Source organism: Sorex araneus, chromosome 3 (genome assembly GCF_027595985.1).
Source record: "Sorex araneus isolate mSorAra2 chromosome 3, mSorAra2.pri, whole genome shotgun sequence".
In the NCBI taxonomy this organism is placed as follows: Eukaryota; Metazoa; Chordata; class Mammalia; order Eulipotyphla; family Soricidae; genus Sorex; species Sorex araneus.
In genome coordinates, this window is record NC_073304.1 from 169,803,896 (window position 1) to 169,820,811 (window position 16,916).

Consider the following 16,916-nt stretch of genomic DNA (forward strand, 5'->3'; position numbering starts at 1 on the left):
CTCGTGCAAAGCGAGTGCTCAGTGCGCTGACCTATCTATCTCTCTGGCCCAAATTTGTTTATTTTCTTACGTGTCCGTGTGCGTGCGCGCGCGCGTGTGTGTGTATGCGTGTGAGTGTGTGTGTGCATGTGCGTGTGTGTGTGTGTGTGTGCGCGCGCGCGCGCGCGCGCGCGGTGCATGGGATGAAAAGTCACTGTGTTTCAATGAGCTTTGTAGCTGCCTCTGCCCCGAAGAAAAGGAGAGATAAGCCTCAGAAGTTGCTGAGTGGCCACTGCACGCAGGTTCCGCGGGCAGTTCCGCCCCAGCTTCTGCTCAGCCAGGGTGGGGTGGGCTCCTGCGTGTCTGTGTCTGTCCGCCCTAAGAACCCACACTTGGGGAGAGCCCATAATTTTCAGGAGGATGTTGGTGGTCATGGGGGCGTTGGGTGTCGGGGGGAGTGGAAGGAGGAGGAGCATGGGGGGGGCGTGAACGTGTGTGTGTGTGTGTGTGTGTGTGTGTGTGTGTGTGTGTGTGTCTACACTCCAAGTTGAGAGAGCCTTTAGGAAGAAACGTCGGACAAGGTCAGCTTCTGAAGTTTCCCAGTGACTGCGGAGGCGGTGGACGCTGCTTCTCACCCGGCGCGCGCGCGGCGCTGCCGCAGCCCCTTTAAGGTGCAGCCCCGGGCCTGGCCCTTTAAATGCGTGTCAGTTTCGCTGACGTCAGTGGGCGTGGCGGTCGCCCCGCTGTTTACCGCCCCGCGGCGCCGCACGCCCGCCCGCGGCCCGAGCCCCCGAGCCTTAAAGGGCCCGTCGCCCCGACAGCCCCGCGGCGCGGCTGCGGGCGCTCACCCCCCGCGCGCACGCCCCTCGGCGCGGACACTCGGCCCTGCCCGCGGCCCCGCGCCCGCGCCCGCGCGCCCTCCCGCCGTCCCCCGCGCCGCGGCGTCCCCCGGGCTCCCGGCAACCGGCCGCCCCCCGCTCGCGCGGCCCCCCGGGGGGCAGCGGCCGCAAGGGCTGCGGGCCGGCACGGCCCCCGCGCCGCGGGACCCTCCGCGGGGCCCTGCTCCCCGCCCCTGGGAGCGGCTCCTGGGAGGGGACGTTTCCTAATCTCGGTCCGGGGTTAAAGTTCTGGTCCCGGGTGAGATGCTGGAAGCCGCGGCCGGAGCCGCCAGCCGCCCCGGAGGTGTCCAGCCGCCCGCCGCCGCCGCCGCCCCCGCCGCCCGGCCAGGGCCATGTTCGCGCCGGCCTTGCCCCTCGTGGCGCTCCTGGTGGCCTCGGTCCAGGGCCATCTGGGGTCCCTGGGGCCCAAGAACGTCTCGCAGAAGGACGCGGAGTTTGAGCACCTCTACGTGGACGAGGTCAACAGCGAGCTGGTCAACATCTACACCTTCAACCACACCGTGACCCGCAACCGGGTGAGGGACCAGGCGGGCCGGGGGGAGCTCGGGAGGGCCGGCGGGGCTCGGACTCGGACCCGCGCTCGCCTCGCGGGAGCCCTGGCCCCCAACCCCACCCCCACCCAGCTTTCGTTTTACAGCGTGCGCGCTGGAACGTCCAGACCAGACCTTTCTGGAGCTTCCTCCCGACCCTTCTTAAGTGGTCTGGTTCCCACGCTCGCTTAGTGCCCTCCTGCGCCCGGGCTCTGCTCCCACGGGACGGGCCTGTCCCCCTCCCCCCTGCCCTGCCCAGCACCCGGAATTGCTAGCCCCCTGCCTGGGTGCACGGGAAGAGGCTTGCTCCTGGGCTGGCCCAAAACCCCCTGGGGAATGAAACAGGTTGCAACTTGGAAAGGCTCTGCCCTGGCATGTTAGAGCCCACGGATCCCTGGGGAGGTGGCCCGGGGTTGGTGGCCCCAGGGAGCTCCCAGACCTGGGCACTTCCAGCCTCAGAAAGCCAGCTGGCCTTGGGGCAGAGATAAGGCCCGTCCAAGCCTGTGGGAGGAGAAGGGGAGTTTGTGAACCGTGCAGATTGTCCCGCATTTGTCACCTCTCTTTCCACCACCGCCCCCCCCCCCCCCCCCACACACACACCCCTCCTGATGCCACCGGTTGCTGGGGTTGGGGACTCTGCAGCACTTGCTGAGCTGAGGCTTGGTCCAATCCTATAGCCCAGTCCTCACTGAGGAGCAGGGGGACAGGTGGGAATGAGGTTTTTTAAGGGGGAGCCCTTTCCTCCTTTCCCCCACACTGGGGCATGTGGTGACTGCAGCCTCTGCTCTATGGGAGATGCACCCCAGGTCTCACTGAGGGGCCTACTTCCCCCTGCTGCCCTGTGCACAAGCCCTCCATGCGCCTGCATGAGTCCCCCTCTTTTTTAGGATGGCAAACCAATTTGGCCCCTCCCAGGTCAGATCTAATGTTACAATGTGGCTCTCAGCAGTTCCTCTCCCATCACTCCTAGGTTCTGGCCTATGCATCCTTTTAAATAGGAGCTTCCTGGCTCCCAAGGAAGCATCTGGCAGTACCGTCTGCAACCCTGTTTACATCGGTGGGAGGGATGGGGAAGCCCCAACGTGCTTCCTGCTCTGGCCTGGGTCAGCCCTGCCACCCTGGAGCCACGTTCAGCCACCAGCCTGCCCGCTAACTGTCCCTCCTGGAGGAGAGGGAGCCGCTCAGGCAGGATGGGGGCAGCACCCTGTGACTGTGGGTGGCCAGGGCAGGTGTCTCCGTGGCCCCGGGGGCCATGGCTGTGTCTCTCTGCAGACCGAGGGCGTGCGGGTGTCGGTGAACGTCACGAACAAGCAGAGGGGCGCGCCTCTGCTCCTCGTGGTCCGCCAGAAGGAGGCTGTGGTGTCCTTCCAGGCGCCCCTAATCCTGCGAGGACTGTGAGTAGGACCGCAGGGGTCAGCGCCCCCGGCAGGGTTTCTCGCCCTCATTCCCTGAGCCCAGCGGTGGGGTACAGCCTGAGGGCCAGGCCAGTCGGCTTAGAGCTGGGCACCCGAATGGGGCAGAGCCAGGAGAGGTGGTGAAGATGGGGGGGAGATGCTGGCCGGGACAGTCACCCCGTCCTGACGCCCAGCTTCATCCTGACCCGTAGATATCAGCGCAAGTACCTCTACCAAAAGGTGGAACGGACGCTGTGTCAGCCCCCGACCAAGAACGAGTCTGAGGTCCAGTTCTTCTACGTGGACGTTTCCACGCTGTCTCCCGTCAACACGACGTACCAGCTTCGGGTCAGCCGGATCGATGACTTTGTGCTCAGGTCTGCCCGTGGGGGGCGTCCCCCGGGGACCCCGGGGTGGGCTCCTTCCCCTGCCCTGGAGTTACTGGGGCTCTTCTCTGCCCACTGCCCCCAGGACTGGAGAACAGTTCAGCTTCAATACGACCGCCGCCCAGCCGCAGGTGAGCACTGGGGGCAGGACATGGGGGACAGTGCACGGACTGTACCGGGAATGGTGCTGCTATGACTCCGTCCTTCCTCCACCACTGCCCCCCTCAGCCTCCACCTCCCAGCCTCCACAGGCCGCACAGGCCCCTTTTGGGAGGGCCAGTGCCTGTGCCCTCAGGAGACGGAACTCTTCCCCATTCACCCCTCCTTTACCCTCAGTTCTTCAAGTATGAGTTCCCGGAGGGTGTGGACTCTGTGATTGTCAAGGTGACGTCCAATACGGCCTTCCCCTGCTCGGTCATCTCCATCCAAGACATCCTGGTAAGCTGGTCTCCCTCCCACCCCCACCCCCAACCGGGGAGCAGGGTGGCTGCCAGGAAGGGCCAGGGCCCGAGGCCTTGCCCACCTGCCTCCCGTTCCCCCTGTAGTGCCCCGTCTACGATCTGGACAACAACGTCGCCTTCATCGGCATGTACCAGACCATGACCAAGAAAGCGGCCATCACCGTGCAGGTGGGCAGCGTGCCCGGTCTGGGCCCCGGGGGTGCAGGGCTGGGTGGGGGGGTGGCCGCGTGCTGCCCCTTCTCGTCCTCTGCGCAGCCGGACTTGAGTCTTGTTCCTGTCCCCCGAGATTCTGCGGGATGATGGGCGCACAAGGCAGCCCCCCTCTGGCTGGGCAGGCCCACTCACTCCAGCTCACTGGAGGGACCTGGACGTGTCCTGGGTGAAGGCTGAATCGGGCTCCCGACTGGGGTTGCGTGTTTCCCTCCCAACACCCCTGTGTGTTGGGTGGGGGTCCCTGTGCGTTCCACGATAGGGGGCACACACACAGCTGCTCACTTGCACGCAGCATGGGTGGCAGGTGCCAGCCCTGACCCCAGATGCTCCCTGCCCCACCTCCCCCCGGGATGCCTGGTGTTAAGCGGGCTCTGGAGACTTCCGCAGGCCCCCGGCACCCATCTCTGGAGATGCTGTGGGGTGAACGATTAAGTCAGATGATATGTGGGGAGGGGAGTCTGCACCGAGTCCTCTCTGGCCCCGAGAAGGCCTGCGGAGACGGAGCCGGGGCTGCCACTGGTGCTCACCTGCCCGCTCCCCCCCCACCAGCGCAAAGACTTCCCCAGCAACAGCTTTTACGTGGTGGTGGTGGTGAAGACGGAAGACCTGGCGTGTGGGGGCTCCCTGCCTTACTACCCCTTTGTGGAAGGTACAGCGTCTTCTCTGTTTCGGAGGGGGAGGCAGCCGCACACCGGGCAGCGCCAGGCCTGGACCCCTGGGGTTCCGCACGCAGGGCAGGTGCTCCAGCCCCACCGGGCGCTCTCCCTGGCGGGCGGAAGGCGCTTCCGGGCAGCAAGAGAGCCTGCCCTGCTGCCAGGCGGGCCCGGTGGGGTTCGGGGGTTCGGCCCCGGACTCTCCCAGGCCTGATCCCACCGACTCGAGCCAAGCTACGACGAGTCCACGCGGCCACTTCCTCAGTCCATTTGACATTTCGCTTCCAGATGAACCGGTTGATCAAGGACACCGCCAGAAAACCCTGTCAGTGCTGGTCTCGCGGGCAGTCACGTGTGAGTGTGGGCGCTGAGTGGCGGGCACCAGCCTCGGGCCTTTCCTCTCTGTGCCGTGTCCCGTGCCTGGGGGAGGCGTGGTCTGAGCGGGAAGGGGTGTTCTGCTTCACCCCGGAAGGCCCCGAGGGGAGTTCAGGGGTGCAGGAAGCTGTGACTGTTTCAGGTCTTCCTCTACTGCTTTTTTTGGGGTTGGTTTGACGGCCACACCCAGCGATGCTCAGGGGTTACTCCTGGCTCTGCACTCAGGAATCACTCTTGGCAGGTTCAGGGGACCATATGGGAGGTTGGGGATCGGACCCGGGGTTGGCTGCATGCAAGGCAAGCGCCCTACCCACTGTGCCACCGCTCCAGCCCCTCTCTGCCACTTTTAAGAGTGTGACCTCATGGGGCCCCTTTGCTCTCCTCTAGAACAGGGCAAGAGAGCCTGGCCCAGGAGTCTCTCTAGGCTGTGAGGTTTGGTACAAAATTCATAGGAAAGTTCTAGGCCCCTCAGCCACGCTCAGTAAATATTTACTAAGTGGCTAAAGGGAGCCTTTTGTAAACTGGAAAGTAAAATATAAAAATAAAGGACCGTGATGGGCGGGGGCAAGAAGCTGCCTTTTCTTGAATTATTTATTCAGCAAATATTGGCTGAGCACCTTCTGTATATGTCTGGGTGCTGTGCTGAGGCTGTGGTCCCCGGGGAGCCCCAGATGAGGGACAGGAGGCTGCTGGGGAAGGGGGGACAGGGGAACATGTGTGACGCAGTGGACAGGTCACGGGAGTAGGACAGAGAAGGCTTCCTAGGCAACCTGGCCCCTGAGCTCTGATGGAAGGTCAGGCCAGGATGGAGAGTTCGAGACGGGAGGACCGGGGAAGGCTCTAACAGAGAGCGGGGTGTCTAGGGTGGCGTGGTGGCGGGCAGAGCAGAGACGCCCCACCTGACTCCCCTTCCCGTCCCCTGCCCACAGCCGAGGCCTATGTTGGCGGGATGCTCTTCTGCCTGGGCATATTTCTCTCCTTCTACCTGCTGACTGTCCTCCTGGCCTGCTGGGAGAACTGGAGGTAAAGTGGAACCGTGGCCTTGCCAGTGGGGGGCCGAGGGGAGAGGCCTCCCTTGGCAGGCTCTGAGGGGGCCCGGCCTTGTCTTCCACACGGCCTACAGGGCAGTCTGGCTGGGACCCCCCTCAGCCTCCATGGCTGTTTTTTTTTTCCCTTTTTGGGGTCACACCCAGTGATGCTCAGGGGTTACTCCTGCCTCTGCACTCCTGGCGGTGCTTGGAATTACTCCTGGGATGCTTGGAATTACTGTGGGATGCTGGGGGTCGAACCCGGGTCGGCTGCATGCAAGGCAAACACCCTCCCTGCTGTATTATTGCTCCAGCCCTGGCCTCTGTGGCTTTAGGGGAGCAATGCCAGAACCATGGGTGGGAGAGAGGGGCCCGGGGCGGAAGGGGGAGCACAGGCCGCTCATGCCATCCCCACCTCTGGTTTCCTCCGGATTCTGTCCCCACAGGCAGAGGAAGAAGACCCTCCTGGTGGCCATGGACCGAGCCTGCCCAGAAAGCGGTACTTAGGGGCTCTTGGGGGGTGGGGGCAGGGCCATGCGTCCGTGCTGTGCTTAGGAGGGGAAACAGCACATGGGATGCACAGTCGTGGCTGGCTCCCTCGGGGGTTGGAGGAGGAAGGACCAGCTGGACCTGGTGGACAGTTCAGATGGGCAGCACCTCTCCCGATGGCCACCAGCCAGCTGTGGGGCGTCCTCCTGGGCCATCTGCATTTGCCCTGGGCTGCTGCCACTGCTTTCCTGGGGTCTCGGGCATCATTAACTTTGCATTCTCTCTCTCCCTCCTGCCCTCCCTCCCGCCTTCTCTTTCTGTCCTCCCTCCGTTTGGGACCCTGTCTCTCAGCCTCTCTCCTTGGTAAGCTGAGGTGCAGGGCATGAGGCCCCCCGAGGAGTCCAGAGGGGGGAGGGAGGAAACTCGGGGCTGTCTCGGCAGGCTCACGCCATCCTTGCATCCTTGACCAGGGCACTGGGGACACCCAGGGAGGGGTGGCGGGAGGGAGCTTGGCTGTGGAGGCAGGCTTGCTCTGTGCTCTCGTCTCCCTCCGGATTCTCCGCCTCCTCCAGGCTCTCGGCCTCTCTCTGTCCCCCGGACTCAGGAAATCTGGGTTTCTCCTCACAGGTCACCCCCGGGTCCTGGCTGATTCCTTTCCCGGAAGTTCCCCCTACGAGGCTTACAACTACGGCTCCTTCGGTATGTGTCAAGGCCGGTGGCGGTGGGGGCCTCACTGACCTTAGGGGCAGCCGCCCACTAGCCCTGGCTGATGGCCCGGCCCCGAGTGGCTGGCGGTGCCCCGGCCGTGACTCAGCTGGCCCCTTTCCCGCGGTCGCTGCCCTCACCATTCCTTCCCCGTGCAGAGAACGGGTCTGGATCCACGGACGGGCTGGTGGACAGCACAGGCAGCGGGGACCTGTCCTACAGCTACCCGGGTGAGCGGGCAGGCCAGTGCAGGCGCGCTGCGGAGCGGGTGCTGACTGGTGACCCTGGTGGGCAGCTGCCTCTTCTGCCGGACGCTGGAAGCAGGGTTGGGCCTGCTGTGGTCTCCCCCTTCTCCTCCCTCCCCTCCCCTCCCCGGCCCCACGTCCCTGGTAACTTTCCCTTTCCTTTGAAGGGCACGACCAGTTCAAGCGGCGCCTCCCCTTTGGCCAGATGCGGCAGCTGTGCATTGCCATGGGTAGATGTGGGGAGGGGGTGCGGGCTGCTCTGCCAATCAGCTCCTGCCAGGGCCGGTGACTGGGGCCAAGCAGGCTCCAGGGCCAAAGGCTGCTTTGTGCATGGCTTCCCTGTCTAATGCCAGTAATTGCCAGTTCTGTGTCTTCTGAGAAGCAGGCACCCACCCCAGCCACCCCCAGACCAGATGTTTGGGAGTGCCCTCTGGCACCCTCCCAGCCTGGCCTCTGGCGGTAGGGCCTGTGGGTGGGGGCGCCGTGCTCTGCCCCCTTGGGCCTTTGGGCCTTTGGGCAGGAGGGCTCACAGAAGGAAACTTCTGGACGCTCCAGACAAGATCAGGGCCAGGGCCTCGAGGCTGTCTTACGGGAATCATCTCTGCCTGGCTGCCCCGCTGGCGCCCCGGGGCTCTGCCCGAGTCTTCTCAGAACCCACACGGCTGCGCCCTCCTAATCAGCCTTAGTCCCAATCCAGTCCTGCTGCTTATTCCCGGGCCGGGGTGTGCGAGGTGCCCTGCACACCCCAGCTCGGCACGGGGGGCAAGGTCGGAGCAAGGCTAGGAGGGCCCGTGCCCTCCTCCCAGGGCCCGAGCCCACCTCCGACCCCAGCCGGAACGCACAGTTGGCCTCTTCCTGTTGCCTAGTAATTGTGACAACTGCTGGGGGGCCGGGGGGAGGGAATGGACGTGGGGTCCGTGCCCGTCAGGCAGCCCTTTCTTCCCTCCTGCCACCCCCCCACCCCTAGAGCGCTCCCCGGACCCCGTGGGCACGAGGCCGCGCCTGGACTCCATGAGCTCCGTGGAGGAGGACGATTACGACACGCTGACCGACATCGATTCTGACAAGAACGTCATTCGCACCAAGGTGGGCGGCCACCCCCCTGCCCCCGCCCCGCTGGTATGCTGCGGGACCGCTGGGCCTGGCCCCTGCCCCGCCGAGTTCTGGCCTGCAGGGGGGAGGTCCCCCTTGTCCCCCCTCTAGTGGTCCCCAGTGTGGGGCTCATTAGAGCTTCTCCCCAGCAATACCTGTACGTCGCCGACCTGGCACGCAAAGACAAGCGCATCCTGCGGAAGAAATACCAGATCTACTTTTGGTGAGAACTGGGGCGGGACTGCCTGCCTGCTACTGACTGGATCTCCTGGGGTCCTGCGCCGCCCCCCTCACCCGCCCGCCCGCCCACCCCCTGCTCCCCAGGAATATCGCCACCATCGCTGTCTTCTACGCACTTCCTGTGGTGCAGCTGGTGATCACGTACCAGACGGTGAGGACACAGGGCTTGGCAGTCTTCCCTTCCCGCCAGGTTCTGGGACACCCCCCCGAGCCTCCTGCTGGGGCTCCAGAACCAGCACTTGGCTCAGTGTCGGCAGCCTGGGTCCAAACCCCACTCTGCCGAAGCAGCTGGGTGACCTTCACCACGTCCCTCTCTGTCCCCGAGCCCAAGGCCAGCCTTGGCCAGGCCCTGGACAGGGCCTTCCCGGGGTGCTTGACCTGATAACGGGAACCAAAAGTTCTCGCACTTCGAGTCTTAGTTTCCCTTCTCTTTTCTCTTTCCTGTGGGGCAGGAACTCAGTCAGTGCAGGCGCCAGGGTTTTCAGCAGATGTGGGGTGGGCAGTGATTGTGCTCAAAAGAGCAGGGGACCCAGGGGAGGGGGGGGTGTGGGTGGCAGGGACACTGGCCCTCAGCAACCCCCTCCCTGTCCCCGCCCCCGCTGCAGGTGGTGAATGTCACGGGGAACCAGGACATCTGCTATTACAACTTCCTCTGTGCCCACCCACTGGGCAATCTCAGGTGGGGGCATCCCCCCACCCCTGTGAGCTGCCGGGGCGGGGGTGCGGAGGCCAGGGGCTCTGCGGGTGCCCGCCTAGGTGGGAAGGAGGCCATGTGTCCCCTTTTGTCCCCTCCAGCGCCTTCAACAACATCCTCAGCAACCTGGGGTACATCCTGCTGGGGCTCCTCTTCCTGCTCATCATCCTGCAGCGAGAGATCAACCACAACCGGGCACTGCTGCGCAATGACCTCTACGCACTGGTGTGCTGCGTGGCCTCGAACCCTGTCCCCAGCCCCAGGCCGCCCCGCAGACCTTTCCCCTCTAGGGTCCCTCTTTCCTCCCCGTTTTCTCACCACTCCCTTTCCCGCTCTCCCTCCCCGACAGGAATGTGGGATTCCCAAACACTTCGGCCTGTTCTATGCCATGGGCACTGCCCTGATGATGGAAGGGCTGCTCAGTGCCTGCTACCACGTCTGCCCCAATTACACCAACTTCCAGTTTGGTGAGAAGCTGGCCTGAGTGTGCCACCCTCCCCAAACGCCCCCTGGGGATCCCTGCCTCTCCCCCAGTAGGACTCTCTGGAGTTGGTGTGTGTGTGTGTGTGTGTGTATATGTGTGTGTGTGTGTACTCTCTGGAATTGGGGTGTGTGTGTGTGTACTCTCTGGAATTGGTGTGTGTGTGTGTGTGTGTGTGTGTGTGTGTGGACTCTCTTGGAATTGGTATGTGTGTGTGTGTGTGTGTGTGTGTGTGTGTGTGGACTCTCTGGAATTGGGGGGTGTGTGTGTGCCTGCCTCTCAGTGCCCCCTGAGGATTCCTGACTGTCACCCAGTAGGACTCTCTGGAATTGGGGTGTGTGTGTTTGTGTGTGTGTGTGTGTGTGTGTGTGGACTCTCTGGAATTGGTGTGTGTGTGTGTGTGTGTGTGTGTGTGTGCCTGCCTCTAGGCCCTGTAGGACTCTCTGGAATTGGAGTGTGTATTGTGTGTGTGTGTGTTCCTGTCTCTCAGCCCCTAGGACTCTCTGGAATTGGGGTGTGTATGTGTGTGTGTGTGTGTGTGTGTGTGTGTGTGTGTGTGTGTGTGCCTGCCTCTCACCCTCATAGGACTCTCTGGAATTGGAGTGTGTGTGTGGGTGTGTGTGTGTATGCCCACCGTCATGTAGGTGCTGAATGGGGTGGGGTTGGCTCAGCAGTAGAGCACGTGCCTTGATGTGTGAGGCCCCGGGTTCGATCCCCAGCCCTGTGGAGGTGGTGGGAGGTGGAGGGTGAGAGGCATCCTGAACTCACTTCCTGTGTCTGGGGCAAACCCTCAGTATTGGCCATCGGGGTATCAGGGACTCAGAGGTGACTGCCAGTCTGCCAGCTGCTTTTGGCTGCCCAGGACTTTGACCAGGCCTCTCCTACTCTGTGCCCTGCTCTGTAGTTCCCTGCTGAGACTTAGGATACCTGTCCTGTTAGCAGCTATGGCCATGCGCAATCCCAGACTCAGTCTGAGTGGGCGTGCCTGCAACTCTGGCCACGCCCCATCCTAGACTCTGGGTGTGCCTGCAGCTCTGGCCACGCTCCATCCTAGGCTCAGTGGGTGTGTCTACAGATCTGGTCACGCCCCCTCCCTAGGCTCAGTGGGCGCGTCTTGGCCACCCAATCCTAGGCTATGTGGGCGTGTCCGCAATTATGGCCACGCCCCCTTTCTAGGCTCTGTGGGCGTGCCTGCAGCTCCTGCCACGCTCATACCTCAGGCTCAGTGGGCGTGTCTGCAACTCACAGCCACGTTCCCTATTCTAGACACATCCTTCATGTACATGATCGCTGGGCTGTGCATGCTGAAACTCTACCAGAAGCGGCACCCGGACATCAATGCCAGTGCCTACAGCGCCTACGCCTGCCTGGCCATCGTCATCTTCTTCTCCGTGCTGGGCGTGGTGAGGCCCCTCTCGCCTTGCTCACTTACACACCCCTTTTTATCTGTAGTCGAGACCCCTATTCTGTTCCTTCCCTGAGCCCTGGGTGCCCCGGTGTGGCCCCAGCGTGACCCTGACCTCTGGAGAGGAAGGAGGTGCAGGTGGGAACAGCTACCTCAGCCCCTCCTCATTTCCTGCCCTCCCTACCCCCGGCCCTCCCACCCGTGCCCAGGTCTTTGGCAAAGGGAACATGGCTTTCTGGATCGTCTTCTCGGTCATCCACATCATCGCCACGCTGCTGCTGAGCATTCAGCTCTATTACATGGGCCGCTGGAAGCTGGGTGAGGGCCTGCCCAGGGTGACAGCCAGGGAGGGGCTGGCTGGGAATGAGCCTGGGGATGGGGGCTGCGCACCCGCAGGAGACTTTGGGCTTCAGCCCCCTCCCTGTTCGGGGGGGGGGTAGGCGTGCCCCCCAGAGCCCCGGGGGCCCTGACGCGCAGCTGGTCGGCAGACTGCAGCGATGGTTCCCGCGCACTTGAGCACCACCCTCTCTTGCAGACTCAGGCATCTGCCGGCGCATCCTGCACGTGCTCTACACGGACTGCATCCGCCAGTGCAGCGGGCCCCTCTACGTGGTACCTTCCCAGCTCCCCAGCCTCTCTGTTTCCGCCTGTCAGGGCTGGCGCCCCAGGATGGGGGTGGGGACCGGCTGACTCGGGCCTTCTTCCACTTCTCTCCCTGTCTCTCCCCCTCTCAGTCCCCGTGTCTCTGCTTCCCTCCAGGACCGCATGGTGCTGCTGGTCATGGGTAACATCATCAACTGGTCGCTGTGAGTCTGGCCGTTGTCTGTGGTAGCCTGGCTGGGTGGACAGCTGCGGGCTGCGGGAGGGGCTCTGAACGACCTTCTGAGCAGCGGGCATGAGAACTAGATTGGGGCGGGGGAAGCTGCTGACAAGGAGAGGGGTAAGCCCCTGGAGTTCTAGAACATTCTGAGGGCCTCTGAATCAGGCCCTGCATATTCCTGTTAAAATACGGTCGAGATGAGGAGAGCGCATCCTGCTCTCAGCCCGTGCCCGCTTCACCAGGCCTTTCTATGCCAGGGCTGCCTACGGGCTCATCATGCGCCCCAATGACTTCGCCTCCTACTTGCTGGCCATCGGCATCTGCAACCTGCTGCTTTACTTTGCCTTCTACATCATTATGAAGGTAAGCGGGGGGGGGGGGCCTGGATGCACGCCCGCTCTCCAGGGGAAAGAGCGAGGGCACCGCCTGCCCGGCGCAGCTCGGAAAGGCAGTGAGAAGTGGGTGGGGCAGGGTGGGGGCCGCTCCCCGGAGCCAGCTGCACCCTCGGAGCCTTCTGCATTCCGAGACAAGCCCGTGAGACCCGGGGCCATTCAGCTGCAGTCGGGCAGGGTTGAAAGGAGCGGGTGGATGCTTCTGGGGGCCAGGTATGCCCTGAGAACCCCCGTGTTACCTGGCGTGAGAGGACCCTGCGCGGCCTTCTCTGGTGGCAGGGTGGGCAAGCCCTGGAGGCCCAGGCTGCTGGCACACGCACACGCTGACGCTGGCTGTGGGAGGCAGACGGTGGGGCGCATCCCAGCGGGGCTGGAGGCAGCTGTGCCGGAGACCTGGGGCGCCAGGCCACCAGTGCTGGCCAGGCAGGAGGGCGAGGCCCGGCCCTCAGGCTGCTCCCCATCCTCCTTCCAGCTCCGGAGCGGGGAAAGGATCAAACTCATCCCTCTGCTCTGCATCGTCTGCACCTCCGTAGTCTGGGGCTTCGCGCTCTTCTTCTTCTTCCAGGGACTCAGCACCTGGCAGGTGGGTGGCCGCCACTCAGCGAGGGCCCCGCCTCCTCGGCCTCTCCTCACTCAGTCCTCAGGCAAGGCTTCCCAGACAGCCTGGGGTGATGGGGAAGATTCCAGATATGGTGACCTGAGAGGCGAGAGAGTAGCAAATGAGGCAGGTTTAGCTAGAGTGCATGAGCCAGTGAAGACTGAGCTTGCTGGTGGTGGGCGTGTCAGTCTGGTCATCTCGGTGGCCTCGGCCAAGTTGGAGGACCTGAGTCTCACTTGTCATGGCCGTTGTCACCAGCACAGGGCAGAGTCCCAGTGGCCTCTCCCAGAGTCTGCACTCTGTAAAGGACTGCAGGAAGGAGGAGGCAGGGCTGGAGGGGGCGGGTAGGGCAGTGGTAGGAGGCGGGGCTGGCTGGAGGGGTGGGGCGGTGGTGGGCGGGGCTAATGGAAGGGGTGGGGCAGAGGTAGGAGGCGGGCTGGCGATAGGCGGGGCCGGCTGGAGGGGTGGGGCGCTAGGAGGAGGCGGGGCCGACTGTTGCAGTCTCTGAGCAATCAGGAACCAAAGGCCGAGTCTTAGGGTGGTGGGCGCCGGGAAGGGGGCCAGGAGGAAGGGGCGGGGCTGGGCCACTCAGCCCCTCTGCGCCTTCTCCTCAGAAAACCCCCGCCGAGTCCCGGGAGCACAACCGCGACTGCATCCTGCTGGACTTCTTCGACGACCACGACATCTGGCACTTCCTCTCCTCCATAGCCATGTTCGGGTCCTTCCTGGTAGGCACCGCAGGGTCGGGGGCGGGTGGCGCTTGACGCTTCCCAGGCCTGACTCGATGTCCTCCTGCCAGGTGTTACTGACCCTGGACGATGACCTGGACACGGTGCAGCGGGACAAGATCTACGTGTTCTAGCCGGGGCGGCCGTGCTTTACTCCTGGGGCCTGGGGCCCCACTGCCTCCCACCCAGGACCTCAGCGGCCGGGCAGGACAAGGACTGTGCCTCCCGGCCTGCTGCCGGCTGCTGGTGGCAGCGTGGCTCGATCTGGGACACTCCTGGGCAGGGACTGGGGCTTCACGGCCACCCCTGGACGGGGAGGAGGCCGCTCCCTTGAGCCCCAGCCACTGGCTACATTGCTGCTGTCTTCTCAGTGTTGGGACCCCGGGTCCCCTCTGCGGCCTCTCTCTGGCCCCTCTGCATGGGAAGGAGGGAAGTGTCGCCCTGCCTGTCTCATGGCTCACATGCTGCCCCTCCTCGCCCTGGCCTTCAGCCAGAGACCCCAAGCCCTTTCTTCTTCACGGACTCCAAGACCCTGCCCTGGCGCCTGTGAGCCTGTCCTGCTCATCTGGGCGTGCCTGGCTTCTGCCGTTGCTCACTCCAGCTCGCCAGGATGGCTGGAGGCGTCGGTCCGTGGGGACCAACCAGCTGGTGCCGGCCTATTGGTGCTAAGGCCTGCGAGGGGCCCGGGCAGCGCTGCCCCCCGGCTCCGATCAGCAGAGGGGGCTCCTGCTGGAGCAGCCTCCGGGAGCGAGGGGCTGGATTCAGAGGTCATCTTCCTCAGAGCCAGAGGGGAGAACAACTCGCCCCTTTCCTTCCTTTTTCTCTCAAGACCGTCAGTCCTGCCAAGCCCCTGCGGGGGCCCTCTCAGTGCCATTGACACTGCCCAGGAAGGTTCAGGCGACAGAGCTGGGGCGTGCACGGGGGCCCAGCCGTGCGGCAGCCCCCATAGCCAAAGGCGCCCAGTGCCTGTCTGAGGAAGGAGTGCGGAGCTGCAGGCCCTGGGCGGCCTCCTGAGAGGACCAGGGCTGGCTCCTGCTGTCTTGGGTTTTCAGCCAAGTTTGGGGGCAGCCACATGCGCGCACACACAGAACTTTGAAGTTTACACGGACCGGCCTGAGTTCTGGGCACCCACCAGAACGGACCCCTCCCGGTCCGTTCCAGATGCCAAGGCGGGGGCAGGGGGGAGGCTGGCGGGGGGAGGGGCCTCTGCCTCAGCGTGTTTTATTCTCCCCCATGTGTTTTTATGGCACTCCCTGGGGCAGGGAGAGGAGGGGGGTCTGGACCCCCCTCCAGAGCTCTGCTCATGCTACGGGCGCATCTGCGTTTTCTACGAATGAGTCTGCATTCAATTAAAGAAGCAACCAGGTGCATTTCTGGGCCTCTCGTCCTTTGCTCCGCCTTTCCCGCGGGGGGGGGGGGGTTGTGAGTGAGTGCTGTGTGGTTCCTGGGTCCTGCTCCCCCGCCCCGCCCTGCCCCACCCCCATGTGGCAGTGTCCTGGATTCACCAGGGGACATGCTGCCTGCTCTGGGCCACAGAGCGAATGCTGCCATGGGGAGGCCTTATCTGAGCCTCACCTGGCACCCCTGCTCCCCTCTGCCCCTGCTGCCAGCCGCTGGCCCAGCGCTGGACTGCAGCCAGAGAGGTGAGGGCACGAGCAGGCCGTCGCCACAGAGGATTGGTTTCGGTGTTTGCTTTTCTTCCCTGAGGGGTGGGAGCACTCTCAGAGATACACAGCCGGCTGGTCCCCCCACCCCGGTGCTGGGGACCTCCTGGGCCTTGGTTGCTCCACGTCACCGTGGGAGAGAGATAAAACTCAGGGCCATGTGCATGCCTGCCTGCGTCTTGCGCTGGCTCCCAGCCCCAAAAGGCGGCGTTTTGGAATAAGCCTTGAGGATTCAGCAAGCTCAGCAGAACGTTTAGGGGAGGCCAGGAAGGAAGGTGGTGAATGCAGGACCCCAGCTCCCTTTCCTGCTTCCTCCGCAGCTGCCACTAGGGGGCACCGTAGTTCAGTTCTTTGTGCCTGCCTGGCGTCCCGCAGCTAAGGGCTAAGCCTGGCAAGGCAGGGTCCTTCCTGGGGACTCCTCGGATGTGTGTGTGTGTGGGGGGAGACGGTGGGGGATGTATGTGTGAGGTGTGTGTGTGAGATGGTGTGCGTGTGAGATGGTGTGCCTGTGTGCGTGTGGGGATATGTGTGTGTGGGTGTGTGAGAAGATGGGTGGGGGCGGTGTATGAAATGGGTGTGTGTGAGATGGGTGTGGCTGTGCATGTGTGTGTATGTGAGATGGGTGTGTGTGTGGGAGGTGTGTGGGTGTGTGTGAGTTGGTGTGTGCGTGTGTGTGGGAGATGGGTGTGTGTGTGAGATGCGTGTGTGTGTGTGCGTGGGTGTGTGCCAGCACAGGCGGCTCAGAGACACCCCCTTTGCCCCGTAAGTCTCTGGCTCCAGGTAGAAGAAAGTGGAGAGTTTCCCACCTGGGGTGCTGGAGTCCAGGGCAGTCGGGGCTCTCCTTGGAGGGAGGGGCGATGGCCTCAGGTTCCTGCACCCCAGGGCTGCTCAGGCCTATCTGACCTGCTGCCTCTCCAAGGCTAGTCCTGCCCTGCTATGCTCTTAGCGCCCTCTAGGGGGCAGTATTATCCACCTTGGGAAAAACTACCCTTGAGCCCCTCTAGGTGGGGAGGTGCTCCCTGTTCCTCAAACCCCACATCAACTAACGCAAGTCAACTGTGCAGGGGTACAGCTGGGAGTGCAACAGCCTTCCCCATGGGGGTGTCCAGACCCTGCCACTTGACTGAGGCCCCCTGAGCCTCAGTTTCTTCATATGGCAAGTGGGTACACACACACACACACACCCTCTCATTTTTTTTTTTTCACTTTTGGGTCACACCCAGTGATGCTCAGAGGTTACTCCTGCCTCTGCACTCAAGAATTAGTCCTGGTGGGGCTTGAGAGACCATCAGGGATGCTGGGGATGGAACCTGGGTCAGCCACATGCAAGGCAAATACCCTGTTCAATGTACTATAGCTCTGGGACACTCTCTCTCTCTCTCCCTCTCTCCAAATATCCATTGTAACCTTTTTGTATGTTTGGGGGGCCACACCCGGCAGTGTTC

At 63.5% G+C, this 16,916-nt stretch overlaps 1 protein-coding gene across 3 annotated transcripts; it reads left to right on the plus strand.

The window, feature by feature from the left end:
• Positions 1 to 952: 952 nt before the first annotated feature.
• On the plus strand, positions 953 to 15,177 carry SIDT2 (SID1 transmembrane family member 2). 3 transcript variants are annotated; one of them, XM_055132755.1, is made up of 27 exons: positions 956 to 1,393; positions 2,681 to 2,802; positions 3,015 to 3,179; positions 3,274 to 3,319; positions 3,525 to 3,626; positions 3,734 to 3,817; positions 4,412 to 4,511; positions 4,804 to 4,869; positions 5,820 to 5,913; positions 6,365 to 6,417; positions 7,035 to 7,106; positions 7,271 to 7,342; positions 7,525 to 7,587; positions 8,325 to 8,443; positions 8,599 to 8,672; positions 8,774 to 8,840; positions 9,295 to 9,368; positions 9,485 to 9,608; positions 9,733 to 9,850; positions 11,131 to 11,267; positions 11,479 to 11,587; positions 11,805 to 11,881; positions 12,029 to 12,075; positions 12,347 to 12,452; positions 12,954 to 13,064; positions 13,694 to 13,807; positions 13,879 to 15,177. In XM_055132755.1, the coding sequence occupies exons 1-27, from the start codon at positions 1,211 to 1,213 to the stop codon at positions 13,939 to 13,941; spliced, it is 2,562 nt and encodes an 853-aa protein (XP_054988730.1). In that variant the 5' UTR covers positions 956 to 1,210; the 3' UTR covers positions 13,942 to 15,177. The 3 variants fall into 3 exon arrangements, 2 of the variants coding, with proteins under 2 accessions (XP_054988730.1, XP_004604770.1); XM_004604713.2 differs by lacking the exon at positions 7,525 to 7,587 and having other exon boundaries at positions 957 to 1,393; XR_008629322.1 differs by lacking the exons at positions 13,694 to 13,807; positions 13,879 to 15,177 and having other exon boundaries at positions 953 to 1,393; positions 12,004 to 12,075; positions 12,954 to 12,988.
• Positions 15,178 to 16,916: the final 1,739 nt, after the last annotated feature.

Bases quoted from the DNA above. Each gene is read 5' to 3' on its own strand.
- SIDT2 (XM_055132755.1), top strand. From the start codon at position 1,211: ATGTTCGCGCCGGCCTTGCCCCTCGTGGCGCTCCTGGTGGCCTCGGTC. The intron at 8,841-9,294 runs GTGAGGACACAG...CCCCCGCTGCAG, and splicing joins TGGTGATCACGTACCAGACG to GTGGTGAATGTCACGGGGAA. The intron at 9,851-11,130 runs GTGAGAAGCTGG...TCCCTATTCTAG, and splicing joins TTACACCAACTTCCAGTTTG to ACACATCCTTCATGTACATG.